Source organism: Staurois parvus, unplaced genomic scaffold, assembly GCF_062004578.1.
Source record: "Staurois parvus isolate SC_StPar_1 unplaced genomic scaffold, SC_StPar_1.0 ptg000564l, whole genome shotgun sequence".
Lineage (NCBI taxonomy): Eukaryota > Metazoa > Chordata > Amphibia > Anura > Ranidae > Staurois > Staurois parvus.
In genome coordinates this window covers 7,614,264-7,641,080 of record NW_028318360.1, presented here as the reverse complement: position 1 = coordinate 7,641,080, position 26,817 = coordinate 7,614,264, and the positions used below count along the sequence as shown (strand labels likewise).

At 41.9% G+C, this 26,817-nt stretch overlaps 1 protein-coding gene across 1 annotated transcript in view; it reads left to right on the top strand.

Moving 5' to 3' along the window:
- The first annotated feature begins 3,783 nt into the window (after nucleotides 1-3,783).
- Nucleotides 3,784-26,817, top strand: part of HTRA3 (HtrA serine peptidase 3) — a 39,317-nt gene continuing 16,283 nt past the window's right edge. Inside the window, exons 1-2 of the mRNA XM_089691575.1 lie at nucleotides 3,784-5,850; nucleotides 21,770-21,869. Of these exons, the coding sequence (XP_089547701.1) occupies nucleotides 5,442-5,850; nucleotides 21,770-21,869 (509 nt within the window). The 5' untranslated portion in view covers nucleotides 3,784-5,441. The remainder of the gene's footprint in view (nucleotides 5,851-21,769; nucleotides 21,870-26,817) is intronic.

Here is a 26,817-nt window from a genome sequence, read left to right as displayed (position 1 = left end):
GAAGAGACATTTATTGCATATGGTAGCATGGTGGTTGTGGTGCTGCCCCATTCACTTGAATGGGTTGCGTTTGGCAGACAGCATCTATGCATTTAAGCCTTTGCAGCTTGGGGGGGGGCAATAAAAACCTGGCGTAATCCAACTAGGCCTAATGATGTGCAGCTCAAACTGGAGGGAGTGCATGTAGAGTGCAAGTAGACAGAAAGTGGATGAAAGAGGGTGGAGAAGATCAGCAGCACTGAGATGCCAAAAAGAATTGAAAAAGAAACAAAGTAGAAAACATTATTTTTTAAAGAAAAGAAAACTTGGCAATTGTCGGATACACATGATAGCAATCTAAAAGTCATTCGGGTAAGGGCATCTTTAGGACTCATGCACTGTGCCTGAGCTATTGTTCAATGTACTAAAGTAAAGCTAGGCATAACCTGACCTTCATATTTATCACTGGGCCTCTCCACTGGTTCGTATGAGATTTCCTATAGCCAGATATGGAAAACCTATGATTAACACCTTCCTTCCCTCTTCTCATTGAAAGCTTGAAAAATTGATGTTCTTTGTGAGTGATAAGGAGGGCTAGTACCAAGCTGGATGCTATCATTATTACCTCTTAGCATTATATCATATCATAAGATATGCAGAGAAGGCCACCTGACTGCCAGGAACTATCAGTAGGACCTGGTAACAACTGATATGTGAAGACCCAGTCCTCAGTAGGAACCTTTGAACCTAGGATCTGGCTCTGAGAAGAAAACAGATGTAGGTAATCCCAGTAGCAAAAGAAACTTGGAGGACTAGAGGCAGAATTCATAGAGTGCATGTAGTTCAGGTAGAAGGAAGATGGTCTTCAGATGTTAGAGTTAGTGGTAGAAATGGAAGAAGCATCTGGTTTGCCAAAGAGACTTTCCTGCAAAGTTCCTTCTAGAATGCAGCCCCCAAGTTTGCTTCAATGGGAACAAGCAGAAGTGAAATTACACAACCTGAATTGGGCATAGGTGGAGTGGAGGAGAACCCACTCCAAATACAAAGTCAGGATCAGAACTGAGTGTCACCGGAGTACTGAAGCAGGCGACAAGCCATTGTTGAGAATCAAGGCATGAAGAAGTAACTAGTCCAAACTGAAAGCAAATGAGCCAAGGGTAGAGATATCAAATCAGAAGACGAAGGCACAAGCTGGGTCAAGGCAGGAAAATAGCTCAGGTTTAGGAGGAACATGAAATCAGGTATAGTCAGACTATCTAGCAATATAGAAACATAGAAGAGTGATAGCAGGAAAAAGGCCCAAGTGGTCCATCGAGTCTGCTGGAAGTCTGTTCCAAACATTAACTACTCTTTTGGTAAAAATAATACTTTCTATGGTAAGTTTTGAACTTTCCTCCTGCTAGTTTGAAGTCATGTCTCTGTGATCTTGATCTTCGCTTCATATACTTCAAATGCTGCCCTCCTGAACCTTATTCACACACGTAATGGGGTTGATTTACTAATGGCAAATAGACTGTGCAGAGCTTAGTAAATGAGCAGAAGCTCTGATGACTTCCATCATCCAATCATGTGCAAGAAAAAAATGCTGTTTTTTTAATTTTCCTTGCATGTGATCGGGTATTCTTTTAAAAAGGGAAGCTTTACCTCATTTAATAAGTTCTGGAGCAACTGCACTTGCAGAGTGCAACTGCACTTTGCAAACTGCACATTCTATTTGCCTTTAGTAAATCACCCCTAATGCATCTAAAGGTTTCAATCATGTCTCCACTTTCACTTTTATATTTCTATGTACTATGCTTCTTCAATTCTAATACAGTTGTGCTCAAAAGTTAGCATACCCTGGCAGAAATCATGACATTTTGGCACTGATATTTAAAATATGCTACAAAAAAGCCAGATGAGGCGTGTCAAGGTGTTGTCAAGGTTTTTGTTGGACATATTGTACCCATGCAGCTCATTTTTGTTTAAGTATTGTCGTATTGTGCTATTTGAAACAACCACACCATCTTTTTCCAGAGCAACCTGTATTTCTTCTGATGTTACCTGGTTTTTCCTTGTATCCTGAACAATTCTTCTGGCAGTTGTGGATTAAATCTTTCTTGGTCTACCTGATCTTGGCTTTTTGCCAGGACATCCCCGAATTTTCCACTTCATAATAAGTGGTTGAACAGTACTGACTGGCATATTCAAGGCTTTGGATATGCTCGTATTTTCATACCCCTTTCCATCTTTATAACGTTCCATTACCTTGTTACACAGGTCTTTTGACAGTTCTTTTCTGCTCCCCATGGCTCAGTATCTAGCCTGCTCAGTGCATCCATATGAGATCTAATAAACTCATTGACTATTTATACACAGACACTAACTGCAATTTAAGAAGCCACTGATGTGGGCCGTTAACAGGGGTGGACTGACCATTTGGAAACTCGGGCACTACCCGAGGGCCCGGGGTCAGTAGGGGGCCCCATGAGATGTGGCTCTGAGGAAGAGGCAAGTCCTCGAAATGCGTCAGCCTATTGGATGTCTACACTCCCTATTGCGGCCTGTTACTCAGCGCGGTGTTGACCCAGCTGTTCTTTATGATGTCCCTTGACTATATTGTTGTTTGTGAGTACAACACCTACTTTATTTATTTTTATCAAACATTTGTTATGGTAATGCACTAGGCCTGTGGTACCTAGATGCCTCTGGTACCTTTTTCATAGGCTTTTTTGAGTTTGGGCAAGGACACAGGGGCCCCATGATCCCCTATTGCCTGGGGGCCCCATGAGTTGTCAGTCCGCCCCTGGACGTTAACCTTCAATTGACATTTTAACCTCTGTTTGTCTGTACCAAGGACACACATTCCAGGGTATGTAAATTTTGATCAGGGCCATTTGGGAAATGTATGTTATCATTATGATTTAAAAAGAAGCCAAACAACTGTGATAATAAATGGCTTCATATGATCATTTTTTTGGCATGATCAGTCATATTTCAATATCAATGTCAAAATGTCACGATTTCTGCCAGGGTATGCAAACTTTTGAGCACAACTGTATAATTCATTTTACTATTATCTGATATTTTATATTCTATCTTTCTTATACAAAAATACCCCAACATGTGCTCCTTCGTACACGGCTTGCAAGTTTATCTTTTTGTAACTACTTATCTCCATACTTGTTCTAGATTGGTGACTCAGAAAGAACTGAAACCAGCGGACAGCTTAACGGCCAGACAGTTAACATTTTCAGCAACATCTATTGTGAAAGAAATATGGACTCCAAGTTGTTGACAATACAAAAAGTACTGAAGTCATTGCAATAACATAACATAACATAACAGCCATTACATCTAAAAAAATCCTTTCTAATCCTTTCTTTACAATATTCTGTAAATCGACTTCATTAAAATGCCTTTTTAATAGTGTAATGCGGACTTCTGACTTGTTGCCAGATCTGTAGGAACTTGTGGGTGATTTATCATGTAATTAAAGTGTGTCAGCAGTTTGGTGTCCTGTCACTCCTTATATTTTCATAGGATCAGTAGCTGTAATTTAGTTTTCATCTGTTAACTCGGCTGAAATTTGGATGACAGAGGGTCTGGTGTCACTGAGACACACTGCTGGCATGAACAAGGAAATGTCACTGTCAACCTCTCCGCATAGTGAACTCCAGAGCAAGAGAATGGGTGGGGAGGGGGTAGTGAAGGCTGCGTTTTAAGAGATCCTAAATATCACTGCTCCAGCCCATGTAACTCCCCCCCCCCCCCCCGGCTCACACACAGCCTCTCACAAAACTCTGCCATAAAATACAAGTCACACTCAGCTGCATACTCTATACACTGTGCAATAGGATCCTGGCCATCCCTGCCTGATTCCAAGAAAGAGCACAGCTGCACTCAGCACCTTGGTACCCTGTATCATCATACTGGCTGCAGGGTATAGAAGATAGGGTGCCTACTGGAGTCAGATCCAGCCTGCTGGATAGAGGGGACAGACCTCAGTGCCCATTGAGGAGTGAGCTCCAGCCTGCAGGGTACAGAGGATAGACATCAATGCCTATGTAGAGGTGAGCTCCAGCCTGCAAGGTACAGAGGATAGACATCAATGCCTATGTAGAGGTGAGCTCCAGCCTGCAAGGTACAGAGGATAGACATCAATGCCTATGCAGAGGTGAGCTTCTGCCTGCCAGGTACAGAGGATAGACATCAATGTCTATGCAGAGGTGAGCTCCAGCCTGCAGGTTACAGAGGATAGACATCAATGCCTATGTAGAGGTGAGCTCCAGCCTGCAGGGTACAGAGGATAGACATCAATGCCTATGTAGAGGTGAGCTCCAACCTGTATTGTACTGAGGACAGATATCAGTGCCTAATTAGAGGTGAGCTCGTGCTTACAAGGTACAGAGGATAGACATCAATGCCTATGTAGAGGTGAGCTCCAACCTGCATTGTACTGAGGACAGATATCAATGCCTATGTAGAGGTGAGCTCCAACCTGCATTGTACTGAGGACAGATATCAATGCCTATGTAGAGGTGAGCTCCAACCTGCATTGTACAGAGGATAGACATTAATGCCTATGCAGAGGTGAGCTTCTGCCTGCAAGGTACAGAGGATAGACATCAATTTCTATGCAGAGGTGAGCTCCTGCCTGCAAGGTACAGAGGACAGACATCAATGCCTATGTAGAGGTGAGCTCCTGCCTGCAAGGTAAATTAGATAGACCAATAAAGAAGTAAGCTTCAACTTAGGACCTCAGGACCCATGGAGGTGTGAGATTAGTCCTGCAGTGTAGAGAGGATAGACCTCGGTGCCCATAAAGTGAGCTACAGTCTGCAAGTTGCAGAGGATAGTTCTCAGTGCCTATAGAAAAGTGAGTCCCAGCTTTCAGGGTAAAAGGATAGATCTCAGTGCCCCCTGTGGTCCAGCCTGCAGGGTAGAGAAGATAGTCATCAGTGCCTTCAGAGCAGTGAGCTCCAGCCTGCCCATAGAGGAGTAAACTCCTGCCTGCAGGGTAGAGGATAGACCTTAGTGCTCAGTGTGATCCAGCCTGCAGAGTAGGGAGGATAGACCTCAGTGCCCAGGATCAGCTTACAGAGTAGAGAAGAGGGATCTCTGTGCCCACAGAGAAGTGAGCTCAGTCTGCAGGGTAAAGAGGATAGCCCTCAGTGTGATCTAGCCTACAGGGTAGAGAATATAGCCCTCAGTATCCAGTGTGATCCAGCCTGCAGGGTACAGAAGATAGCCCTCACTGTAACCTAGCTTACAGAGTAGAGAGGATAGACCTCAGTGCCCATACAGGAGTGACCTCCAGCCTGCAGCAAGCAGAGGATAGAACTTGGAGCCCAGTGTGATACAACCTACAGAGTAGAGAGGATAGACCTCTCTGCTCATAGAAGAGTGAGCTCCAGCCTGCAGTGAAGAAAGGACAGACCTCAGTGCCCAGTGTGATCCAGCCTACCCACCTGGTGCCCATCATGAAGGGGTCTCCCTGCTGCCCAGTCATGCTCATTCTTTTTTCCCTCACCCTCCTCCGCGGATCCTCATCCTGCCCATCCCGCTGTGATGTCACAAGGTGCCCGAGCCCGGTCTGCCCCAGCGGGTACGTTCCTGATCGCTGCAACTGCTGCCTCATCTGTGCCGCAGGGGAAGGAGAGCCCTGTGGCCGGGAAGGGGACCCACCCTGTGGGGACACTCTACACTGCAAGCCACCAGCTGGAAAGAGGGGCACCAAGGGGACGTGCCAGTGCAAGCATGACTACCAGGTGTGTGCCAACGACGGGCAGACCTACGACAACCTGTGCCAACTGAAACTGGCGAGTCGGAGGGCACTGCAGCAAGGGCACCCCCCAGTCGTGCAGGTGCACAAGGGTGCATGCCAATCGGGTAAGGAGGGTCATGAAATGGGTGACACCATGAAAAGAACTATGGGGGAACTACAAGTCTCAGCATACCTTGGGTGGCAATGGCTTATGTCATTTCTAAATTAGGGCTATCCCAAGGTCAGGGGATCTGGTTTATGCATGGCTATCACTGTATATACATTATCATCTACCTGTATATGTCACATCCAGGGAATGTCTTCATATCTATGATATATCTTTCATGTATCGATATCACATTTTATGAGAGAGAGAGAGAGAGAGAGAGGGGGGGGGGATGGGGGGCTCTGACATACAATTGTCACTGAAAGGTGTCCCCAAGTGGAATATTTCCAGATCTGGAAACAACTCATTAATTTGTTACTTGGTCAGTGATCTCCCCAACAGGGAGACAGAGGGCAATTTTGAAGTTTTGAATTAGTCAATTCATTGAATGTACTGAGAATTGTCATATGAATGTCTGTATGAATTGCCAGCCTAAAGTGGTTTTAAACCAAAAGAAAACATTTGTATATTGCAGCTTACCATTTCTTAGATGTGGTGATTTCTTACATTTGTTTTCTTATTTAGTTTTTCTTTCCTTCATTTTCATCGGGTGATCTGGACATAAAGTTTGTTGTTTTCCAACAGAATGAGCTCTCCTGCAGATGTAGCAGTTAAAGGGTTGAGACACGCCATTTACCACTGGCAGGGGTGGTCTTAATGATCAGCTTTTATTAATTCCTGTAAAACCATTATCCCAAAAGCAAAATAAAACTGTTGCTGTAACTGCTTATAAGTATTAATTGAGCTTTGGCTCAATTTTTGTTGGTTTATCTAAATCTGTTAGTACATTAAACACTCCCCTCCCCCCTTGGCGGACAATGCTGCCACCCCCTGTGCTCCTTCATCCAGAGTTGGGTCACTCTAATACAGGAGAAGTGTTACTGGGTAAAAACAGGGGGGAAAACGTCTAAAAAAAAAGAAAACTAATGCAGCCACCACATCTAATGATTGGTAAGCTGCAAGACATTACATTTATGGTTTTAATTTTATTACCACTTTAACCATGTCAGTACCAGAGTGGTTAGAACTTCTGCCAGGTTTATAATGTTGTATGTTGTCCCCTTGTCCTTGCTTTGTCCTGGTAACCATTGTCATTGCAACCAAAGTGATAGGAAATCCCAAATTTCAACATTTTATCTTTTAAAAGTTCTGTTCTGGTGATTTTCCTCTATTTCCTGGTATATCTTTTTCATCAGCCAGAAAAATGAAATCAAGAGGCGTTCTAAGTATTCTCTACTATATCCGAAATGAAAAGTTGTGGCTTTAGATACACATTCATTGTAATTATATTAAAGTGAAATCCTTCCTATATCTGGGGCTGCCCCCACACAGCAAGGGATAAAGGAAAACTCAAGGATTTTTTTTTAAATTTTGGATACAGTATAGAGAGGGTTATAACCTGTGTCAGTTTGTTTGCCATATGTGTACTATTGGGGAGATTTCCCTTCACTTCCTGTCCCATAGCCAAAACAGGAAGTGAGAGGAAATCTCTCCAAAGTGATCCCATAGGAAGATTTATCCTCTATCCTTGATCTGGTGACAACAAAAAACGTGGGATTTTCTTTTTCATTTTATTACTCTCGGTGATAACGGTAAACACAACAAATAGAGAGGGACAAACTTCCTAATGGGAACACCGGCAGCAATTAAAACCTGACAGGTGTCCTAATCTCTCTCCACTATCCAAAACTACATAAAAGTTTTTCCTTTAGCTATAACTTGAGGAATGCTAAAACCTTTCCTTGCAGTGAGGATGCGCCCACAGCGCAAAGGTTAACTGCTCATTTAGAAGTAGGAGCTTAAAAACCAGTTTTACCTATCCAATCCTCCACTCCCTCGGCAAATGGCAACCCCCCCCATGCTCCAATAGTGGACTCTTCTTCAGCATCCTTACATTCAATTCAGGGCTATGGTCCCTGCATCAGTCTTGATGATGTTAGAGGACCTTAGACTGCAGAAGAATGGGGGAGGAGAGGCTGTGGGGAGCACAGTGCAGATTTAGTAAGCACGTTACCAAATCCCCTACACTAAGAGCTAGTTCACACCAGATGCAGTCCAGTGCATTTCTGTCTGCATGAAAAATGCATGCACAGTGTTTTCCATGTATTCCAATGGCCTTGGTTCACACCAGTGCAGTCAGTTCCAGTCAGTTTCCAGTGCAGAAAAAAACCTAGAACATGCTGAATTTTTTCTGCACAGAACCATACTGGAACGTGGCAAAATGCATCAAAAACGCACTGAAACGGAGTGTGGTGTGAACTGTAAGCAAAAACACATCCAGGACGCATCCAGAGTGCATTTTTCTGGTGTGAACTGGCCCTTAGCAGTTAGCCCTTGCAGTGAGGACTGTTGGGTTTTTTTGAAGTTCAGATTTAAAGTAGCTGTAATGGTTTTTTACCTTCATGCATTTTATGTATGAAGGTGCAAAAACTTCTGTGTGCAGCGGCCCCCCCATACTTACCTGAGCCCCATCTCAATCCAGCGATGTGCACAAGAGCCTCAGCTGTCCTAGGTATCTCCTTCATCATTGGCTGAGACAGTAGTGGGAGCAATCGGCTCCTGCTGCTGTCAATCACAGCCAGTGAGCCAATGAGGAGAGAGCAGAGGGCAGGGCCAAGTCACGTCTGTGTGTGATTGGACACACAGAGTAGCGGCTTGGGAGCGAGCCTGCTTGGGTGTCCCCATAGGAAGCTGCTTGCTGTGGGGGCACTAGGCAAGAGGGAGGGACTAGGAACACTGGTAGGGGACCCAAGAAGAGGAGGATCAGGAAAAAAACATTTCACAGGGTAGGCAAGTTTGTTTAAAAAAAAAAAAAAAGAATCTGCCTTTAGGCCTGGTTCACACCTATGCATTTTTGGTGCTTTTTGCACAGTCCATTTGACATGGTTTGCTATGGGACACATTCATATCTATAGACTTTTTTAACCACAAAGCAGTGCGTTTTTGGTTTAATAGACTTCAATAGAAATGCTGCAGAAAAGCATGTAGTGTGTTTTTGACACATTTTTGACGTGTTTTGAGTTTGTTTAAATCTTCCCAACAACAAATTGGCCCAAAAAAACCAGGCTCCTTCCATGCTGCTAGACCGCTCCCTAGAGCTTCCTCTCTCCTACACTGCAGCCATCTCTTGCCCCCTGACGTCATCAAGTACAGTGCAGGGTGCATAGCCCTGAATGGAATGTGAGGACGCCAAGGGACAGTCCACAAGCAGGAGCATAGGGGATCAATGGCTGCCAGGGGAGGGGGGATCAGGAAGGTAAAGCTGATTTTTCTTCCCCTAGACATAAATGATCATTTAACCCTTTCAGTGCAGGGGCAGCCCCACTGCAAGGAATGGTTTCACCCCAGATGTGCCAAGCAACTAACACATTTTTTTAAACATGTGAGAACACGTGACAAACCTATAAAAAAAGTATGAAGCTCAGAAAGGTGCATGAGCTTCTTTTCTTTGACTGTAGGGAAGCCCACTGAAAAGAATGGGCAGCTTTATGCACATAAAATGCTCACGCCTGCATGATGGTACAGTAGTGTGAATGGGGGCTGATACTTTGCAATGCTTTACAATGGGAGGCCCATTATTATTACATGGGAAAGTGAGTTATTATACAGTGAGGACTAGAACTTGTTCCTGGCTGTCTTCCAGAAATTGTGTCTGGTTAGTGCAAACAGAGCCTCATTGTATAATATTAATGGCAGCACTCCGGGAATGGTAAACTGGATCCTAATTGCTATTGTAGACTATGGAAGTAAATAATGTTATTCATGCTCAGACAGCATTGAGAGCGATCATAATACACGCCAAAACAAAGCGACTTTCTTTTTATGATGTGAAGCTTAGAAGACACATGCGGCTAGAATACTGTAACAGTTTACAGAAAAACAAATGCTGGCTGCTTGTTTATATGGTGGTGATCTATTAGTTGGTGTTCCTAGATTGCCTCTAGATGGCTGTTATTATTACAGTTGTGTCCAAAATTATTCAACCCCCACTGAAATTGAGTGTTTTGGCCAGTTTGACATTGCTTTTGATCATTCAGTCATCTTGCTTACATTTACATTAAAGAGGCACTTGTAGGTCAGACAAATATAACATAACAGTTATAATGAAATAACCACAAATGTCTTTTCTGTGCTCACAGCATTATCAGTTTTATTCAACCCCCAAGTGACATTCAATCTTAGTACTTAGTACAGCATCCTTTTACAGTTATAACAGCTTTTAAACGTGAAGCATAGCTTGACACAAGTGTCTTGCAGCGATCTACGGGTATCTTCGCCCATTCTTCATGGGCAAAGGCCTCCAGTTCAGTCACATTCTTAGGCTTGCGCACTGCAACTGCTTTCTTTAAGTCCCACCAGAGGTTCTCAATCGGATTTAAGTCTGGTGACTGCGATGGCCACTCCAAAATGTTCCAGCCTTTCCTCTGCAACCATGCTCTAGTGGACTTGGAGGTATGCTTGGGATCATTGTCCTGTTGAAAGGTCCAACGTCTCCCAAGCCTCAGGTGTGTGACGGACTGCATCACGTTTCCATCCAATATCTCCTGGTACTGAAGAGAATTCATGGTACCTTGCACACGCTGAAGCTTCCCTGTACCTGCAGAAGCAAAACAGCCCCAAAGCATGATTGACCCTCCACCATGCTTCACAGTAGGCAAGGTGTTCTTTTCATCATAGGCCTTGTTCTTCCTCCTCCAAACATAGCGTTGATCCATGGGCCCAAACAGTTCTAATTTTGTTTCATCAGTCCACAGAACACTATCCCACAACTTTTGTGGTTTGTCCACATGGCTTTTGGCATACTGCAGTCGACTCTTCTTATTCTTTGGAGACAGCAAGGGGGTACGCCTGGGAGTTCTGGCACGGAGGCCTTCATTACGCAGTGTGCGTCTTATTGTCTGGGCTGAAACTTCTGTACCCACATCTGACAAATCTTTTCTCAGTTCCTCAGCAGTCACACGGGGACTTCTCTCCACTCTACGCTTCAGGTAGCGCACAGCAGTCGAAGTCAGCATCTTCTTTCTGCCACGACCAGGTAGCGTTTCAACAGTGCCCTTTGCCTTGAATTTGCGAATGATGCTTCCTAAGGTGTCTCTTGGTATGTTTAACATCTTTGCAATCTTCTTATAGCCATTGCCCTTCCTGTGAAGAGAAATCACCTCTTCTCTTGTCTTCCTGGACCATTGTCTTGCCTTCACCATGTTTGTAACCACACCAGTAAATGTCTAGAAGGAGCTGAGTATCACAGTCATTTTAAAGCTGCCTAATTGGTGCTTATTATGCTTGATTGCTGCTCGGTGACATCCACAGGTGTTTTCAATACCTGATGGAAAGCACCTGTATGAACCTCTGTTCTTCAGAGTGGTAGTCTTTAAGGGGTTGAATAATTGTGGCAATGAAGAAACCACATAAGAACCATTTACTACTGTATTACATAAACAATTGATGTCATTTTAGTTGCATTTGGGTAGTTACAACGTCCTTGTAGGATTTGATTCTGAATACAATTCCAAATGTACACTATAGTCCCTAAACCCCTTTACAGCATTGGGGGTTGAATAATTTTGGACACAACTGTATATGCTGGTCATAGACATTAAATGGCAGTTGGACAGGAGGTGCCATTCAACAACTGATTTTTTTTTCTAATGTAGAGATACAGGGATTGCTGTTGATGACCTGTTTCTGAAAAGGCCAGTTGCCTGGCTTTTATTTTAGCGAGTAAACCTAGCAAGTGGTCCTTATCTGCATACTTGACCCAAATTATTGAAACCAGAGGGCCAATATGAAGCCAGGCAAGCAACATTTGTCAAATGAGAATTAACAATGGTAGCCTCCGTGTTTGGTAGCCTCCATGTTTCTTTCCTTGTAATATATCACCCAAGAATGCATGTTGAATCCAACTCCAGTCAAAACTTTATTGGCTTGTTTGCATGGATGGCAAGGGGACAGTAAGAACAAGTGTTCGAGACACATTTTTTCTGCCCACTGACCACCCTCCTAAAAGATAACATACAGACCAGAAATGGCTTTACATATGCCGTGGCCACAGAAAATTCAACGTAGCTTGTCCAGTTTGAGGTTGCCTCCACCAAAATATTGTTCACAACCCCTGAAATGCAAGGTTTTCCTAGTATGACATGGCCCAGCTATGGAAACCCATTGAAAGCTCACTCTCGGCCATAAGGAAGATCTCTCCAGGGTCCTGAAGAGCTGTAAAAACTCAGTAAAGGGTCATAAAAAGAAAGCCAAGCAGTACTTTGTAGTTGGTGGTTTGTGTGGAAAGCTGGTTGTTTACCATTGAGCTTGAGTCAGGGAGGTTTCCCCATGTAGACTGGAAGCAACTCCACCAGTCAATCTCACCCATCAAAGTCAAAAGGACCACAATGCCACAGGGAGTGTTGCAGTTGGGGCGTGGTAATCCCATTTAAAATCCCTGTTCTGCAAAAAAAACTGTCAAACAATTTGACATGGCATTCAGGAGGTGACAGGCTGCTGCTCTACGACCCTCTGAAATGTCCTCCTTGGACCAAAATCTAGTTTTGGATAGTGCAAGTAAGTAGTCTCTCTCAGTTTTTTTCTGTCTTTTGGGAAAATTTCATAAGTAGATTTGTATTGTAGGAGCACTAACCCCTTGAGTGGGCGAGGATAGGTAGTCCGAATTTTGAAAATATTTGAAGGCAGCTCTACAATGATGGTATTCTAAGGAGTCCCCTGAAACATCTGTGGAGAATTGTAAGTGTAGCGCCATCCTCTAGTTAGACTGTCAGGTTAAATTTAGATGTTGGCTTCACTGTAGCCAGTGTAGCAGTAAGTTATTGTTTTGGTCTGGTCAGGGCTTCCTAAACTGGGTGTTTGATTTCTCCTACCTGCTTCTTGGAGAAGCTTCCAGATTTCAGGGTACTGAGTGTCATATGTCCAGTATGAATATGTATCATGCCCGACCCAATCCTTGGAAGGAGGCATCCAGAAGGTGGCTGGGGAGGTAATAAATTTATTGAAGCATCTGTTCTCTCTCTCACAGAGGAAGTTGGGTGGCAGTCAGCTTCTGGGACATTGTGAGCAAGACCTACTGTGGGACTTTCTTGTGTGTCTGCAGCTGTAAGGTCTAGTGCTAGAAATACATCCTCCTATTTAAACCCCTGAATCCTTCTCCTGTTTCAAGTTATTCAGGAATAAATTCTAAAATGAAATCCCCTAGAACAGGGGTGCTCAACTGTTTGAAGAGTGGGGGCCACTTAAGTGATTTGGTAACCAGTCATGAGCTACAATGAAATGAAATGGTTCAGAATTTAGAATTTTTTATTTCGAATAGCGTAATGAACATTTTCCTCTTGTAGCCACTGAATGCTGGTGGGAGGGAAAAGAGGAGAAGCCGGCTTTCAGCGGTTGCAGGGGGAAAATGGAGAGGATCAGTTCCTGTATATGCCATTCCTCCTGTTTAAATTTAAAACAGAATGTGACAGGAAGACTGCATGGGCTCCCTGGAGCATGGGGCAGGGTCACCACATTACACCACTGGTTGGGGGGGTGTAGTAAAAACATGTCTCAACTATGGGGTTTTACCATCCCCAAACCGCAAACATAAACAAGCCCTTACTTTCCTGAGCCCCCTATAAGGTTGCTTTCATGCTGATTGTGCACCTGTGGCTTTCCTATGGGTTAGCTGCACTTTTCCACAGACTTCTATTATATCTTGGGGGTGTGGCGGACCTTCTGAAAGTGCACTTCTGTTATATCCTGCGTGTTTGGTGCACTTTCTGAAAGAGCACCAAAGCTCTTGAATGCAGCAAACCTGCAGGATATAATAGAAGTGTGCTTCCCTGGTTTGAGGTGAAGGCCCACATCAGAGGGTTCCGAGGGCCACATAAAGTCCGTGGGCCACATGTTGAGCACCCCTGCCCTAGACTGAGCTTGTATTGTTGGTGTGCATGGAACTGTGCTGGTAAATGAAAGCCTATGTACGATTGTAGGAGAACCTGTGTCATTCTCAGTGGCCTCTAAAGGGGTGAGCGCTACCCATGTTCCTTCCAGAAGCAGTGGAGACAGGTAATGCTCTACCATACAGCACAGTGCAGCCATAGCCATTTGACCATTGCAAGCACAGGTGATCACTCATCACCCATAGTTATATATTGTGTGTCATAGCATTGCAGTATAAAAGGGAGGACTAAGAACTTTGACAAACACAACCTACTTTCCTTTTCATGGCAAAAACAATTTCCTGTGGCCTATAAAACTGCTCCACATAAAGTGTGCCACAGCGACTGGGGACCATGGTGAAAGAGGATGTTGTCCTAAAGAGCACGATTTAATAGTCCATCGCATCAGGGGCGGACTGACAACTCATGGGGCCCCACGGGCAATAGGGGATCATGGGGCCCCTGTGTCCTTGCCCAAATTCAAAAAAGCCTGTGAAAAAGGTACCAGGGGCATCTCATGGGGCCCCCTACTGACCCAGGGCCCTCGGGCAGTGCCCGAGTTTCCAAATGGTCAGTCCGCCCCTGCATGGCATCATCATGAAGATCTCTGATCATACAGCATCCTTTTCCATTTTTCCAGCTCTCTTAATTCAGTTGCCTAACATCTCAAAGCTATAAAGGAAGTCAATGCTGGAAAATTGCATGGAGCAAAAAGCTATATAATGCCTTGTAGTTGACCTGAATGCGGATCCTACTCTGTCTGAGGTCAGAAAACAGAGTATCTTCACCAGGCCTACATATATTATTTACACTGGACCAGGAGGCAAATGTCCCAGATGATCCTTGACATTTGTTTGATTAAACAGTTTCTTTAAATGTAACAATTTAAACAATTTACTGTGTTCTGAAGGTCTGTTTCACTTCCAGTCTATATGGAGAACCACCCCAACGCAAGCTACATGCTCAAGTACTAGCTTTCCACGCAGGCTGGCAACTGGCAAGTAGACACTGCAAAACTTTCTTATTATTTACCCTTTGCTGAGTTTTACAGCTCTTTGAGACAGTGGGGAGATCTCCCTCTGGTTTCCATGGCTGGGCCATGTCATATTAGGAAAACCAAGAAGTTCAGGAGTTGTGAACAGTATTTCACAATTTATTGTAAACAATATTTTGGAGGAGGTATCCACGCAAGCCATTTTAAATGACTGATTAGAGTGGATGTTATAGGCTCTATTTGAATGTATATATTAATGTAAATGTACAGTGTTCTAAAATATATTTTAAGTATTTCCATAACTGTATTAAAGGAAACCCTGGAAGTGAGAATAAAATTGTATGATTGTAACCATCGGTTGGCGCCATGGATACAGTTGAATTATTCAGTGCCACGTCCTATAGCTTGGAGCAAAAGGCATTTGGATATGATATATTTTGGACTTTATAGGCACATAAATAACACCAATTATAATAAAAAGATAATATTTATTAACAAATTTATAAAAACTTGGTAATCACAAATTGTTAAAACAGATTAGACACTCAGTAGTGGAATAGGGTATATTTTCCCAAGTCAGTAGAGGTACCCGAACATTGTGTGAGATGGCATGAATAGCCCAAGAAATCACAAAGTCATGCAACTATAGGGGTTCTCCGTTCCACAGTTATGCACTACATGTTTTGCGACCTAAGTCACTTCCTCATGAGCTTATGACACAATTATATATTAAAGAAAATACATATAACAATTTGCAATCCTTGTAACACAAAGTGATGGGAATATCAGTATAATGTGCTAAATCTACCTTTCAGTCAGGATTCCCTTTTCAGTTTAAGGAATGTTGGCCAAAACCTCAACAGCCTGTGATGGCTCCATCCCGAGTTATTGTAGAGATAGAGCAGTCCTTGAGACAAGCAGCCCCTAGTGCCACGGGAGGGAGTGCCATCATGTTCCTTTGTGTATTATCTCCTGTTGTTTAAGTGGAGCTCAGAGGCAGCTACAAGAGAGAGTAAACAGTGCACATGTATGGCCCAAAGAAGCATGGTGGCACCCTCTGCCTTTGCACTACGGGGCACTGGTCCCAACGATTGTTCCACCCCTACAATAACTCGGGAAGGAGCAATCACAGGCTGCAGGAGATTTTAAGAAGGCTTCTGTTTTGTGGTTTTGGCCTATACTCTTTGAATTTAAAGAGAGCCCAGGCTGGAATGTAGGTTTAGCAACACTATACTACTATACCTATACGGACAGCATAGTCTGCTTTCTAATAAAGAAGGGCTTATAAGTTAAGTAAAAGGTCAGTGAATACTAGGTACCAGTGAGGGCAGCTATGAGTTCATGGTCACCATTACTGAACAAGGAATTCCAAATCAACTGGCTACAAAATTAAACTAACCTCTGATACTGGCGCCTATCCTTTTTTTTCATGTGTTACATTTGGGAATGCCTTTTTTTTTGCGTGGCTACAAACCACAATGTATACTTTTCCTGTAAGCGTGGTAAGCTGTCCAGACTTAAAATGGAAAATAAACATTAATCTTCCTAACCTTTCCTACAGTATATGAGTCGAAACACATAGTCAGTGAACTGCAACTTCACATCTGCAGTTGCCCCGGTATAACCGGTAGCTGATGGGTTTATTGATGTTTGCACTGAGGCCCATAATGTAGAATTTTATGGCCATGCGGTTTTAAAACATGTGAAGGTGCCATACATCGAGGTGAAGAGTGAATAGCACAGACATCTTTTCTTAGCTATGCCAATGTCCCTCCAGGGAGGGGCAGGCGTATAGCTCATGCAATACCTTTATATTTATTTACAACCATTAGCTGGTAAAATAGGAGAGTCAAGTGTTTTCTTAGGTGTCTCTGTAAAGATTTAGCAGCGGCTGTCAAGTCTTTATGGGGATTCCGACATTTCTAGCCTTACTTTACGTAATGGCATATTTTCTTTTTTTCCTACAAATATTTTACATGCTTGCAGCATGAATGAGAACTACTACAGTCAATTTATAGGTAATATTTTTCTAATTTTAGTTTGCAACTTTAAATACCAAAAGGTCATGATAAATGTAGGATTATTTAATAAAAAAAGCGATGTATCAAAAGTAGTGGTGCACCAAAATGAAAATACTGGACTGAAATCAAAAATTTAGGATGCACTTGGCCGAAAACCGAAACCGAAATGGACAATTTAAAAAAAAAATATATTCATTATATATATTTGTATTATATTTGACTTTTTAATTAATATCATGAATAACATTTATTGAAAGTAACACGTAAACATTGGACAGAAAATAAAATGAAATATATATAAAATTAAAAAACTTAAATAGAGGCGTTTTTGCATTGAAGTCAATAGGGGGAGTTTTTGCATTGAAGCCAATGGGATGTGATTTTGCATTCAAGTCAATGGGACACGATTTTGCATTGAAGTCAGTAGGAGGCGTTTTTGCGTTGAAGCTATTGTAAAACCTATTTATTTCCTGTTCAAACATGCCAAAATAAAACAATACAGCAGCTGAACAGCATTACAATAAGTCTTCACTGACTTCTGTAGTTGCAGGCACTGTGAGGAAATTAGTCTCAAAAGTTTAGAACAGAGACATTTGGCAGCCAGTCAGCTTCAGTGCAATAACCCCTTCATGAACACAATTTTGCAACTTTGACATTTGATGGTAAATTTGTACATATGATGAAAACTACAAAGTGTATCCAGAATGATTATACTGCATTTTTTAAGGCCAAACTGGGCTTTCATCTGGGGGTAAATGGTAATGGATATCTCCTGATTTTATTAGCAAAGGAAAACTAGCCCAAATTAGCAAAAAAATGTAATTTAAAATGTTGTCTGTACTTTTCTTGCAACTACCATAACCTTCCACCAAACAACATCCCAAAATAAATTCTCCTGCTCCTGACGATCATAGTGATATTGCCGACGTGTAAAATGCTTTTTTTAAAATTCCTACCTAAAATATGCTGACGTTGAACTTTGACCCCAACCTTTGACTCAAACCCTAATCTTAACCTAGATAAAACCTTGATCTAGCTATTTTTTTTCTTTTTATTCGTTTTTTTTATACACACATTTGTTTGTTCAAATTTTCTGCACTAGCAAGGAGAGAAAGATACAATGTCTCTTTCTGTCCATTCAGATGAGAGCAGAGCATACAGGGGAGTGGGCTCTATAGTGATTGATCACTGTGATAGCCAATTAGAGACTATCACACTGATCAGGTGATTGAGAATTGGGCTTTCCGGTTCCCGATAATTAGTACGGGACCGGGATTAAACGCAGTGACTAGCCCTGGTGTGACAGACAGCAGCAGGAACCTGCAGCTATCTTTCTCACCTGTGAGCCGCTAACTGTGGCCACTAAGCCCATCTATCCATGGTTGTCCACACAGCCAGCAATTCTATGCCTTAGCTACTGAATAAAACCCAACTGCAAAGTCTCTGTTGTGATCTTTAGATTTAGATTAAGGGTTACAACCCTAGTCATTTTTTTTATTGCTGTCAATGTCCTGATTAGGGAAATTCACTATCTCTGATTGGCCCAACCACTAGCTCCACCAGGAATGAAAGTGAAGCTAAGTTCAAAATGTTCATTTCCCAACTTTGTGCTTTGTGAATGGTCCCATAGACTTCTACAACCTGTGTTGTGCCCCAGAAGACTGTGGTGGAAGGAGGGGGGCCGAGCCTCGGCTCGGATTACCAAGGCCATCTGACTCAAAGTGGGAGCAGGTACTTGTCAGAACCAGGTACCCACTCCCACCCCCCAAAAAAGTGCCAATTGTTAAAGAGGAGGAGGGGAGGATGCAAGCCAGTGGAACTTTCCCTTTTGTGTGAAGTTCTGCTTTAAGATGCACTGACCTTGTAAGACAGTCTAATCTAATAATGTAATCACATCATTATTATTCATCACGATGAGATAGTGGATAGTGGTCAGACCTGCATGAACAATCCAGCCACTGAATGAATGATCAGCATATGTGTATGTTTGTACCTATGGAGTGAGGGACCGGGGGAGACCCCAGCTTGTCTCAGGGAAAAACAGTCCATCCCAGCCAATTGATTCTTCCCCTGAGTAGGCCTGGTCAGGGGACAGTAATGGCTTCCAGACATGCAGTTGTTCTCAAGTCCAACTGTAAGCAGCTGGATTGGGTGAAGGTCCTTTTTGTCTGTAGGCACCTTTAGCCAGGGTAATTTGAAGGTTTATTAAGGTACTCATAGACCAAATATTATTGTTGTCCAGTCTAGCTAATAATGGGCAGATCAGGGCACAATCGTAACTCTTTAGGCAGAGAGGTTGTTGTCTGCAGGGGCGGACTGACCATTTGGAAACTCGGGCACTGCCCGAGGGCCCAGAGTCAGTAGGGGGCCCTATGAGATGCCCCTGGTACCTTTTTAATAGGCTTTTTTGAGTTTGGGCAAGGACACAGGGGCCCCATGATCCCCTATTGCCCGGGGGCCCCATGAGTTGTCAGTCCACCCATGGTTGTCTGTGAGGTTTTTCCATGCCAATCTATGTTATTTGTTTCAGATATAACTACTACTGGAGGTGCCTTCTTGTGGCATGAACATGCAGACTCAGCTGGTGCAGTTATGGAGATTTTTACTATATTAGTTAAACCCAATCTTTTTGTACTTGTGTATTTTTAGTGACTGAAAGAGAGTGAAACTGTATGTTATAAGGAAGAGGGGCCTCAGGGCTAGTTTGCTGCTTGTTATCTGTGTGCTACAAAAACCGTTTGCACCAAAACAATCCACCATCTAAAATAATGAATTTTTTTTCTTTTTTACTGCTGTAGGTAAGAGACAACTGAGTTGTGTGTTTTTCTTCCAAAGTATGTTCATAAATGATATTCTAATTCATAAACCAATTTATTTCATCCACAAGTGCTGCAAATTACATAAAATCCTGTAAAATAACAATTGATATTTTATATCAATTCAAAGTATTAGCATATCAATTCATCTTGACCGAATGCTTGACATTGTTGATGGAAACACTTGTTCCTCTGCTCACCTGGAGAAGGATGATGGCTCTGACACTTTTCCTAGTTCCCGAAATTCCTTTCCCGCAATCCCTAGTAAAGGTGCATCTGATATTATCAAAAGGACCACTGGTGATGTTATCTCAAGACAGTCTTTTGCATTTAAGCAAAATATATGTAGAAAATTAGAGCTTCATGAAAACTCCAAATGTTTGGAAATTAGGAAATGAGTTATACTGTATTACAAGATTGACACAAGGAGGTGGACATTAACATGGTTGTCCTTTACGCCAATATGGAGTATTTATGACACCCATGACAAGCCCAGGGGTGGGAAATGAAAGAAAACACTTGAAGTACAAGTAGCCAAAGCTTATGATTTTTTTTCTTTAGCAATATTGTTTATAAAATGTCAGATTCTAGAATATGTAATGATAAAATAGTAATAGAGAGGTTGTAGAGATGCGTTCAGGGTGATGAGTTACTGGCATATATCTCCAAAAGCCAAAATTATTCAGTTGTTTATAAAAAGAGCATATTTGGCACTGATGATCCTACTTTTTCCTAAAAGTTGCCCTGTACCTAAAATCCTTTGTAATGTTTAATTCATTGTAAAAATATCAGTAAAATTAACTAGGGTATTTCCAGGCTGTGTGTACTTGGAATTTTTATTTTTAACTTTGAACAGCAGAAATGGTTGTAATAATGATAGATGGAAAGCACCCTGAAGATTAGTCCCAAATTTTCAATTGTTCAAAGACTTTAAATTGCTTGGTTATTGTACAAGCACAGCCAACACATTTCATAATTCTTCCCCTTCTTCGGGACTAAAACATAAGACCAATATCCACTGTGAAAAGCTGAATGAGATTGTGATGGGATGTTTTCAGTGATGTGGATCTATTATTGTGTTCCAACTACCCCTTCTTAGCCTTAAAGAGGAGGGCAGAAAACCCTGCAAAACGTTGGTTATGTTTGTACACCAGATAACAAATAAATTATTTTTGTAAGCAATTGAAATGTCTAAATAAGGCATCATTTCATGTTATCATCTTAAACCAGTGATATGATCTTCCTGCCATAATTCCTGGCTCTATTCCTCTCAACCTTATAAAGTAAAAATGCAAGAGAAAAAGTGGGACTGTCAAGTAATGGCTTTTGAAGGCATGCAGACCTTAACACTCATGTGTCGAAATTTTGTAAGCCATGTTCCAGAGAAATCTTCAGAGAATTGCTTTTTGATTTTTGCTTTCCAGCATCAACCAAAAATGTAAATATGGCCTTTGGTTGGACTAACCATTTCATTTGCGAAATATGACCACTGGTATGTGATGATCTTCCCAGTAGCTCTTTGACATGGACCAATTTGTATTTTTGGTTTAGAGGAACTTTAAATACTAATATTGAATTTTTTTTAATCATCTTGAAAGTTTCCATGTTAAGATGATACCGGTGGTTAGGAACCACACAAAACTTCATTGCTCTGCATGTTTGGGAAGCTTGTTACATAAACACCACAGTCTGATTTCAAGTGGACCTTTCATGTGGTCATCCACAAGTAAATATACTTAACCAAAGTGCGTCGAGACAGAGAAGAGGCTATAAGACAAGTCTGGGACATGGAGTTGAGTCTGGAATTGTACGTATACCATAGAGATGTAGTAATTAAGATCTGTGTCAACACGCTTTGTAAGTATGGACTTCTGTAAATAAGAACTTTGTTGGTGGAACAAATGACGTCTAAATCCTCCTTCAAAGCTCTTTAAATCTCATATTATTTTTATCACAGATTGCTTACTTTGAGAATAATGGGGTCAGCCAAGGATATGACTTTGCACTAGCATAGAAGTCATAGTCTAAAGCTTGAAGACTGTAATTAACTAAATCCTGACTGTGTTTAGGAGGTTTCATCTTGGAATGTTCCTACTAACATACCCAATTTTTTCTGCCAGTATAGGTCACCAACATCCCAACAGTCCGAGGTACAAATTTAACTTCATTGCTGATGTGGTAGAGAAGATTGCCCCAGCTGTTGTTCACATTGAACTCTTCTTGAGGTAACATCAAGTGTTCATTTTTCAGACGTATTGTGAAAAAAAGTAGAATTTCTCTATGTGCAGGGTGAGGACCTCATATTGCCACATCTTCACTGTGTGCTCTAGTGATGTTTACAGGTTCTTGAGTTAACTTTGGGGAAGCTTGTGCCTCAGTGAGATTCAGTGTCTTTTGCAGCACAGGGAGGATGTCAAATCCACCAATTGTGCTTTTAGACTGCTTAGGGAAACGTTCACAACTACAAAGTGGACATAAATGACCACGACTAAGGACATCAGCCAGCAGACATATTGTGAAAGGTTCCATCTTAATGAAATTATCTGCTTGCCTCAGAAGAGAGCATAGGTATGATTTATAAAACAAAACATAGCCAATTCATAAACAATTATTAGCCTAAGAAGAAAGAAAATAGTGTTTGTGAGAGAGGAGAGGGTATATAAAAAATTTAATTTGAAGGTGTGTTATTCGCAAAACAAGAAAAAATGGTGGGTAAAAAAAGGTGGTTATTGGTAACTGCAGATAATCTGGTTCATGTGCCATTGGTCTTGTACATGTTTTTACCCAAGGCATGGCGTGTGCCTAAGGGGAAATGGAATCCAACGTCATCCATACTTAGATGAGGAATATGAAAGTGGAAGTGGTTATTACCAAGAGAGGTACTTTCTGTCCTCCAAAAGAAAAATTAGATTTCATAGTATGCTAGGGGTAGGAAGATTATAGGGGACATTACATGTTCAGGTGAAGGTAGGCAACTTAATTGCAACTTAATTAAAACACCTTAATCCAATCTCCATCAACATTTACACATTCCATGGTGATTGGATTAAGGTGTCTTAAGGTGTGGATATAAATGCTGGGGTATCTTCTGGACAGTCATTGGAACTGAACAAGTGGCTTGGCTATGCTACGAAACACTACATAACACATCCAGTTGACTGTGACTAACTACTACTAACTAATATTATGTCAACCGAAAGACAATTTTAAGCATTCATAACCCCCATACCAAAAAGTCAGAACTGGAACCAAAAAGTTCCACCTCAAAAAAGTATCAATACCAGCAGAGTATTTAACAATGAGCACTGGCTTCCATACTCTGTCCCTGCATGTACTGTACTCCTCACATACCTCTGCAATGTGTAGCTTCCTTGCCAAGTTGGGTGCAGGCTATTATTCTCTTGCTCACCATTTGCTTGACACTGAATTCTGGAACTTTACATATTTGTTTGTAGAAAGTACTTTCAGTCTCTGAGAGCCTAGGAGCCAAATTGCACAGGGCCATCTACTGCTGTTGAAAGACTGATTTCTGTCTCTTCACATTTTTCTGGTTACTATTTCAACTCATAGGGGTTTATTTACTAAAGCTGGAGAGTGCAAAATCAGACTCCCTTCTGCATAGAAACCAATCAGATTCCAGGTTTCATTGCTAAAGCTTCATAGAACAAGCTGAGGTTAGAAGCTGATTGGTTTCTATGCAGAAGGGAGTCTGATTTTGGACTCTCCAGCTTTAGTAAATAAACCCCATGATGTCTAAATAAGACTAAGCCCCTGTTTATATAAATGTGCTTTTAAAGTTCCGCAACTCTGACAGCCGACTATCCTGTGCAACTTCATTGCAGCTTGCTGCCACTGAGTGCTATTTCATTAACAGATGTCAATGCAAGTTGCAATTAAGTTGCACAAAAATAGGAACATTTTTTAAAGTCCATTCCATTTCTCCTAATAAGTATGTACTCTGAATTGATCAATCTGAGCATTTTCAGACTCAGAGCTGTATTTTCTCCATAAAGAGTAACTGTCTCCCTAAAAGTGCTATCACATTGGTGGCTTATCTGATCTATTGTGATAGCAATAATGTTAAGTACAAAATGTAAAAACCTAAAAAGAAAAAGAAGTAAATTCATTCGTGTTCACATACCCTTTCATTTTATTTATTTAAGAGTTGTTACATTTGCCTATATGTGATCAGCTGATTTAGGTTTATTAGGATGGTGATGCAAATGCCCTTTGTCTTTGATACAGTGCAATTATATCAAAATCTGAGTAGTATACTTTGTTGTAACTTTTCAGCTACATTTTAGATTGTTTGTAATATCTCCAACATGGCTCACTCTGGAACGGGCACAATTTTGCTAGTTTGCTATTTTCATTTCCTTAATTATGTAGGGCTTATATGTTGACACGCATTGTTTGAATGCATTTGAATGCATTAATATGGGGAGCCAGATATGAGATTGGTTTCACTCATTAAAAATTTTAGGCCACAGAATAACTGCATTGAATCTGTTTAAGAGAAAACACAGCAAGTCATTTATATTCTGCAGAAAGTGGCTGTGCCAAGACAAATTATGGCCTCCCGCAGCTATAAAAATTCTTCAGTTCTTGCCATTTAGTTATAAAACAGCTGGAGGGCCACATTTGCCCACCCCTGGTCTGACCTGTAGAGGTCTGTGCATCCCTCCATGGATATGCCTCCCCAGATCATCACTGACCCACCACCAAAACGGTTGTTCTGAATGATGTTGCAGGTGGCATAACATTTTCCACAGCTTCTCCAGACCCTTTCATGTCTGTCACATGTGCTCAGGGTAAACATGCTTTCATCTGTGAAAAGCATAGGGTGCCAGTGGTGGACCTGCCAATTCTGGCGTTCAATGGGAAATGCCAGTCAAGCTCTATGGTGCTGGGCAGTAAGCACAGGGCTCACTAGAGGACATCGGACCCTCAGGACACCCTCATGAAGTCTGTTCCTGGTTGTTTGGTCAGAGATGTTCACACCAGTGGCCTGCTGGAGGTAATTTTTTAGAGCTCTGGCAGTTATCATCCTGTTCCTCCTTCCACAAAGGAGCAGATACTGGTCCTGCTGGTGGGTTAAGGACCTTCCACGTCCCTGTCCAGCTCTCCTAGAGTAACTGCCTGGCTCCTGGAATCTCCTCCATGCTCTTGAGACCTTCTGGCAATGGCAAGTATTGATGTGCCATCATGGAGGAGTTGGACTGCCTGTGCAACCTCTGTAGGGTACAGGTATCACCTCATGCTACTAGTAGTGACACTGACCCTAACCAAATGCAAGACTAGTGAAAAACAGTCAGAAAAGATGAGTGGGGAAAAAATGTCAGTGGCCTCCACCTGTAAGCCTCCACCTGTAAAGCCATTGATGTTTTGGGGGTTGTCTCATTGTTGCCCTTCTAGTGCACCTGTTGTTAATTTCATTAACATCAAAGCAGCTAAAACTGATTAACAACCCCCTCTGCTACTTAACTGACTAGATCAATATCCCAGGAGTTTGACTTGATGCTATACTCTGTTTAAAAAGTGTTCCTCTAATTTTTTTGAGCAGTGTATTTTAATGACACTTGACACACACATTAAATCATGGTTCTTTCAAATGTAAAAATGCAGAGAGCTTGAGATTTCACAGCCCTGGAAACTTCCAGGGAAAAAAAAAATCTGAGAATGTTTATATCATATGAATTTGTCCCTAGAGATGGGGTACAATTGACAACTCGGTAATCTAGTGAATTTACAAACTTCTGTTTTGATGAATTAACTCATTATGCACAATTGTACATCTTTTTTAGACATTTCTTGCAAAGCATGAACAGAGATAAATTATATTTAAGCCTGGCAGCAGAGGATGCAGTCTACACCACGTTGGTCGAATAAAATGATTATCTGGCATTAATATAGGGAGCCAGATATGAGATTGGTTTCACTCATTAAAAATTTTAGGCCACAGAATAACTGCATTGAATCTGTTTAAGAGAAAACGCAGCAAGTCATTTATATTCTGCAGAAAGTGGCTGTGCCAAGATAAATTATGGCCTCCCGCAGCTATAAAAATTCTTCAGTTCTTGCCATTTAGTAGAACCTGCTCAATCATTTATAAATCATAGTCCAGGAATGCTGTGACCTGAAATGACTCCACACTAGATCAAAGAGAAGGGAGACTGAGGTCACAATAGGCTTCCTTCATAGCTTGCATTAAAACACCGACTATGTTTACTAAAGTGGGATTACTAGGCTGCTGGGTGGCAGAAAAAAAAAGTGCTGCCCAAAAAGGAATCTTTCAGAATTATTCAATTAATAGTGTAAGGAGCAAAGATGTGACCCATTGCCAAAAATCAGATATAGATAATGGGTCGCTCTTCAAGAAACTGAAATGTCACATATCAGCAGATGCTGAACACTTAAACTATTGAATATTTACTTTTACGTTACTGGTATTTTAGTGGAAAGCAAACCATCTATGGCCATTGTGAGGGGGAAGCACTGTCCCTGTTGGATATTTAGCTTTTTTTATATTTTAAGGAATGCACCAATAGGCTTTAACAATAATCAAGATGACTGCAAAAAATGTTGTCTACATCAGGGGTCTCCAAACTTTATCAACAAAGGGCCGAATTACTGTTCCTCAGTCTTTAGAATGGCTGGACTGTGGCCAGTGAGAGTAGAAAATGCCCCAGCATCAGTGGGAGTAGCAGTGTCTCAGACTTGTGGTCAGTATTGGAGGAATAGTGCCCCATCATTGGTATTAGTTGAAGGAATAGTGCCCCATCATTGGTATAAGCTGGAGGAATAGTGCCCCATCATTGGAGTCAGTGGAAGGAATAGTGCCCCATCATTGGAGTCAGTGGAAGGAATAGTGTCCTATTGTTGGTGTCAGTGGAAAGAATAGTGCCCTATTGTTGGTGTCAGTGGAAGTAATGGTGCCTCATTGTTGGTGGCAGTGGAAGGAATAGTGCCTCATATCAGTGGGAGTAACAGATCCTATTATCAGTGGTAGGAACAGTGTCCCAGGGGCCTGATAAAGGCATGCAAAGGGCTGCAGTTTGGAGACCACTGCTCTACATCAAAACTGCAAAATATTACCCAAGCCCATTTCACAGTAAGGCAGCCATTGAATATAATATGGAAACATGCCGAAAATCCAATGTGACCCTTTTTTTG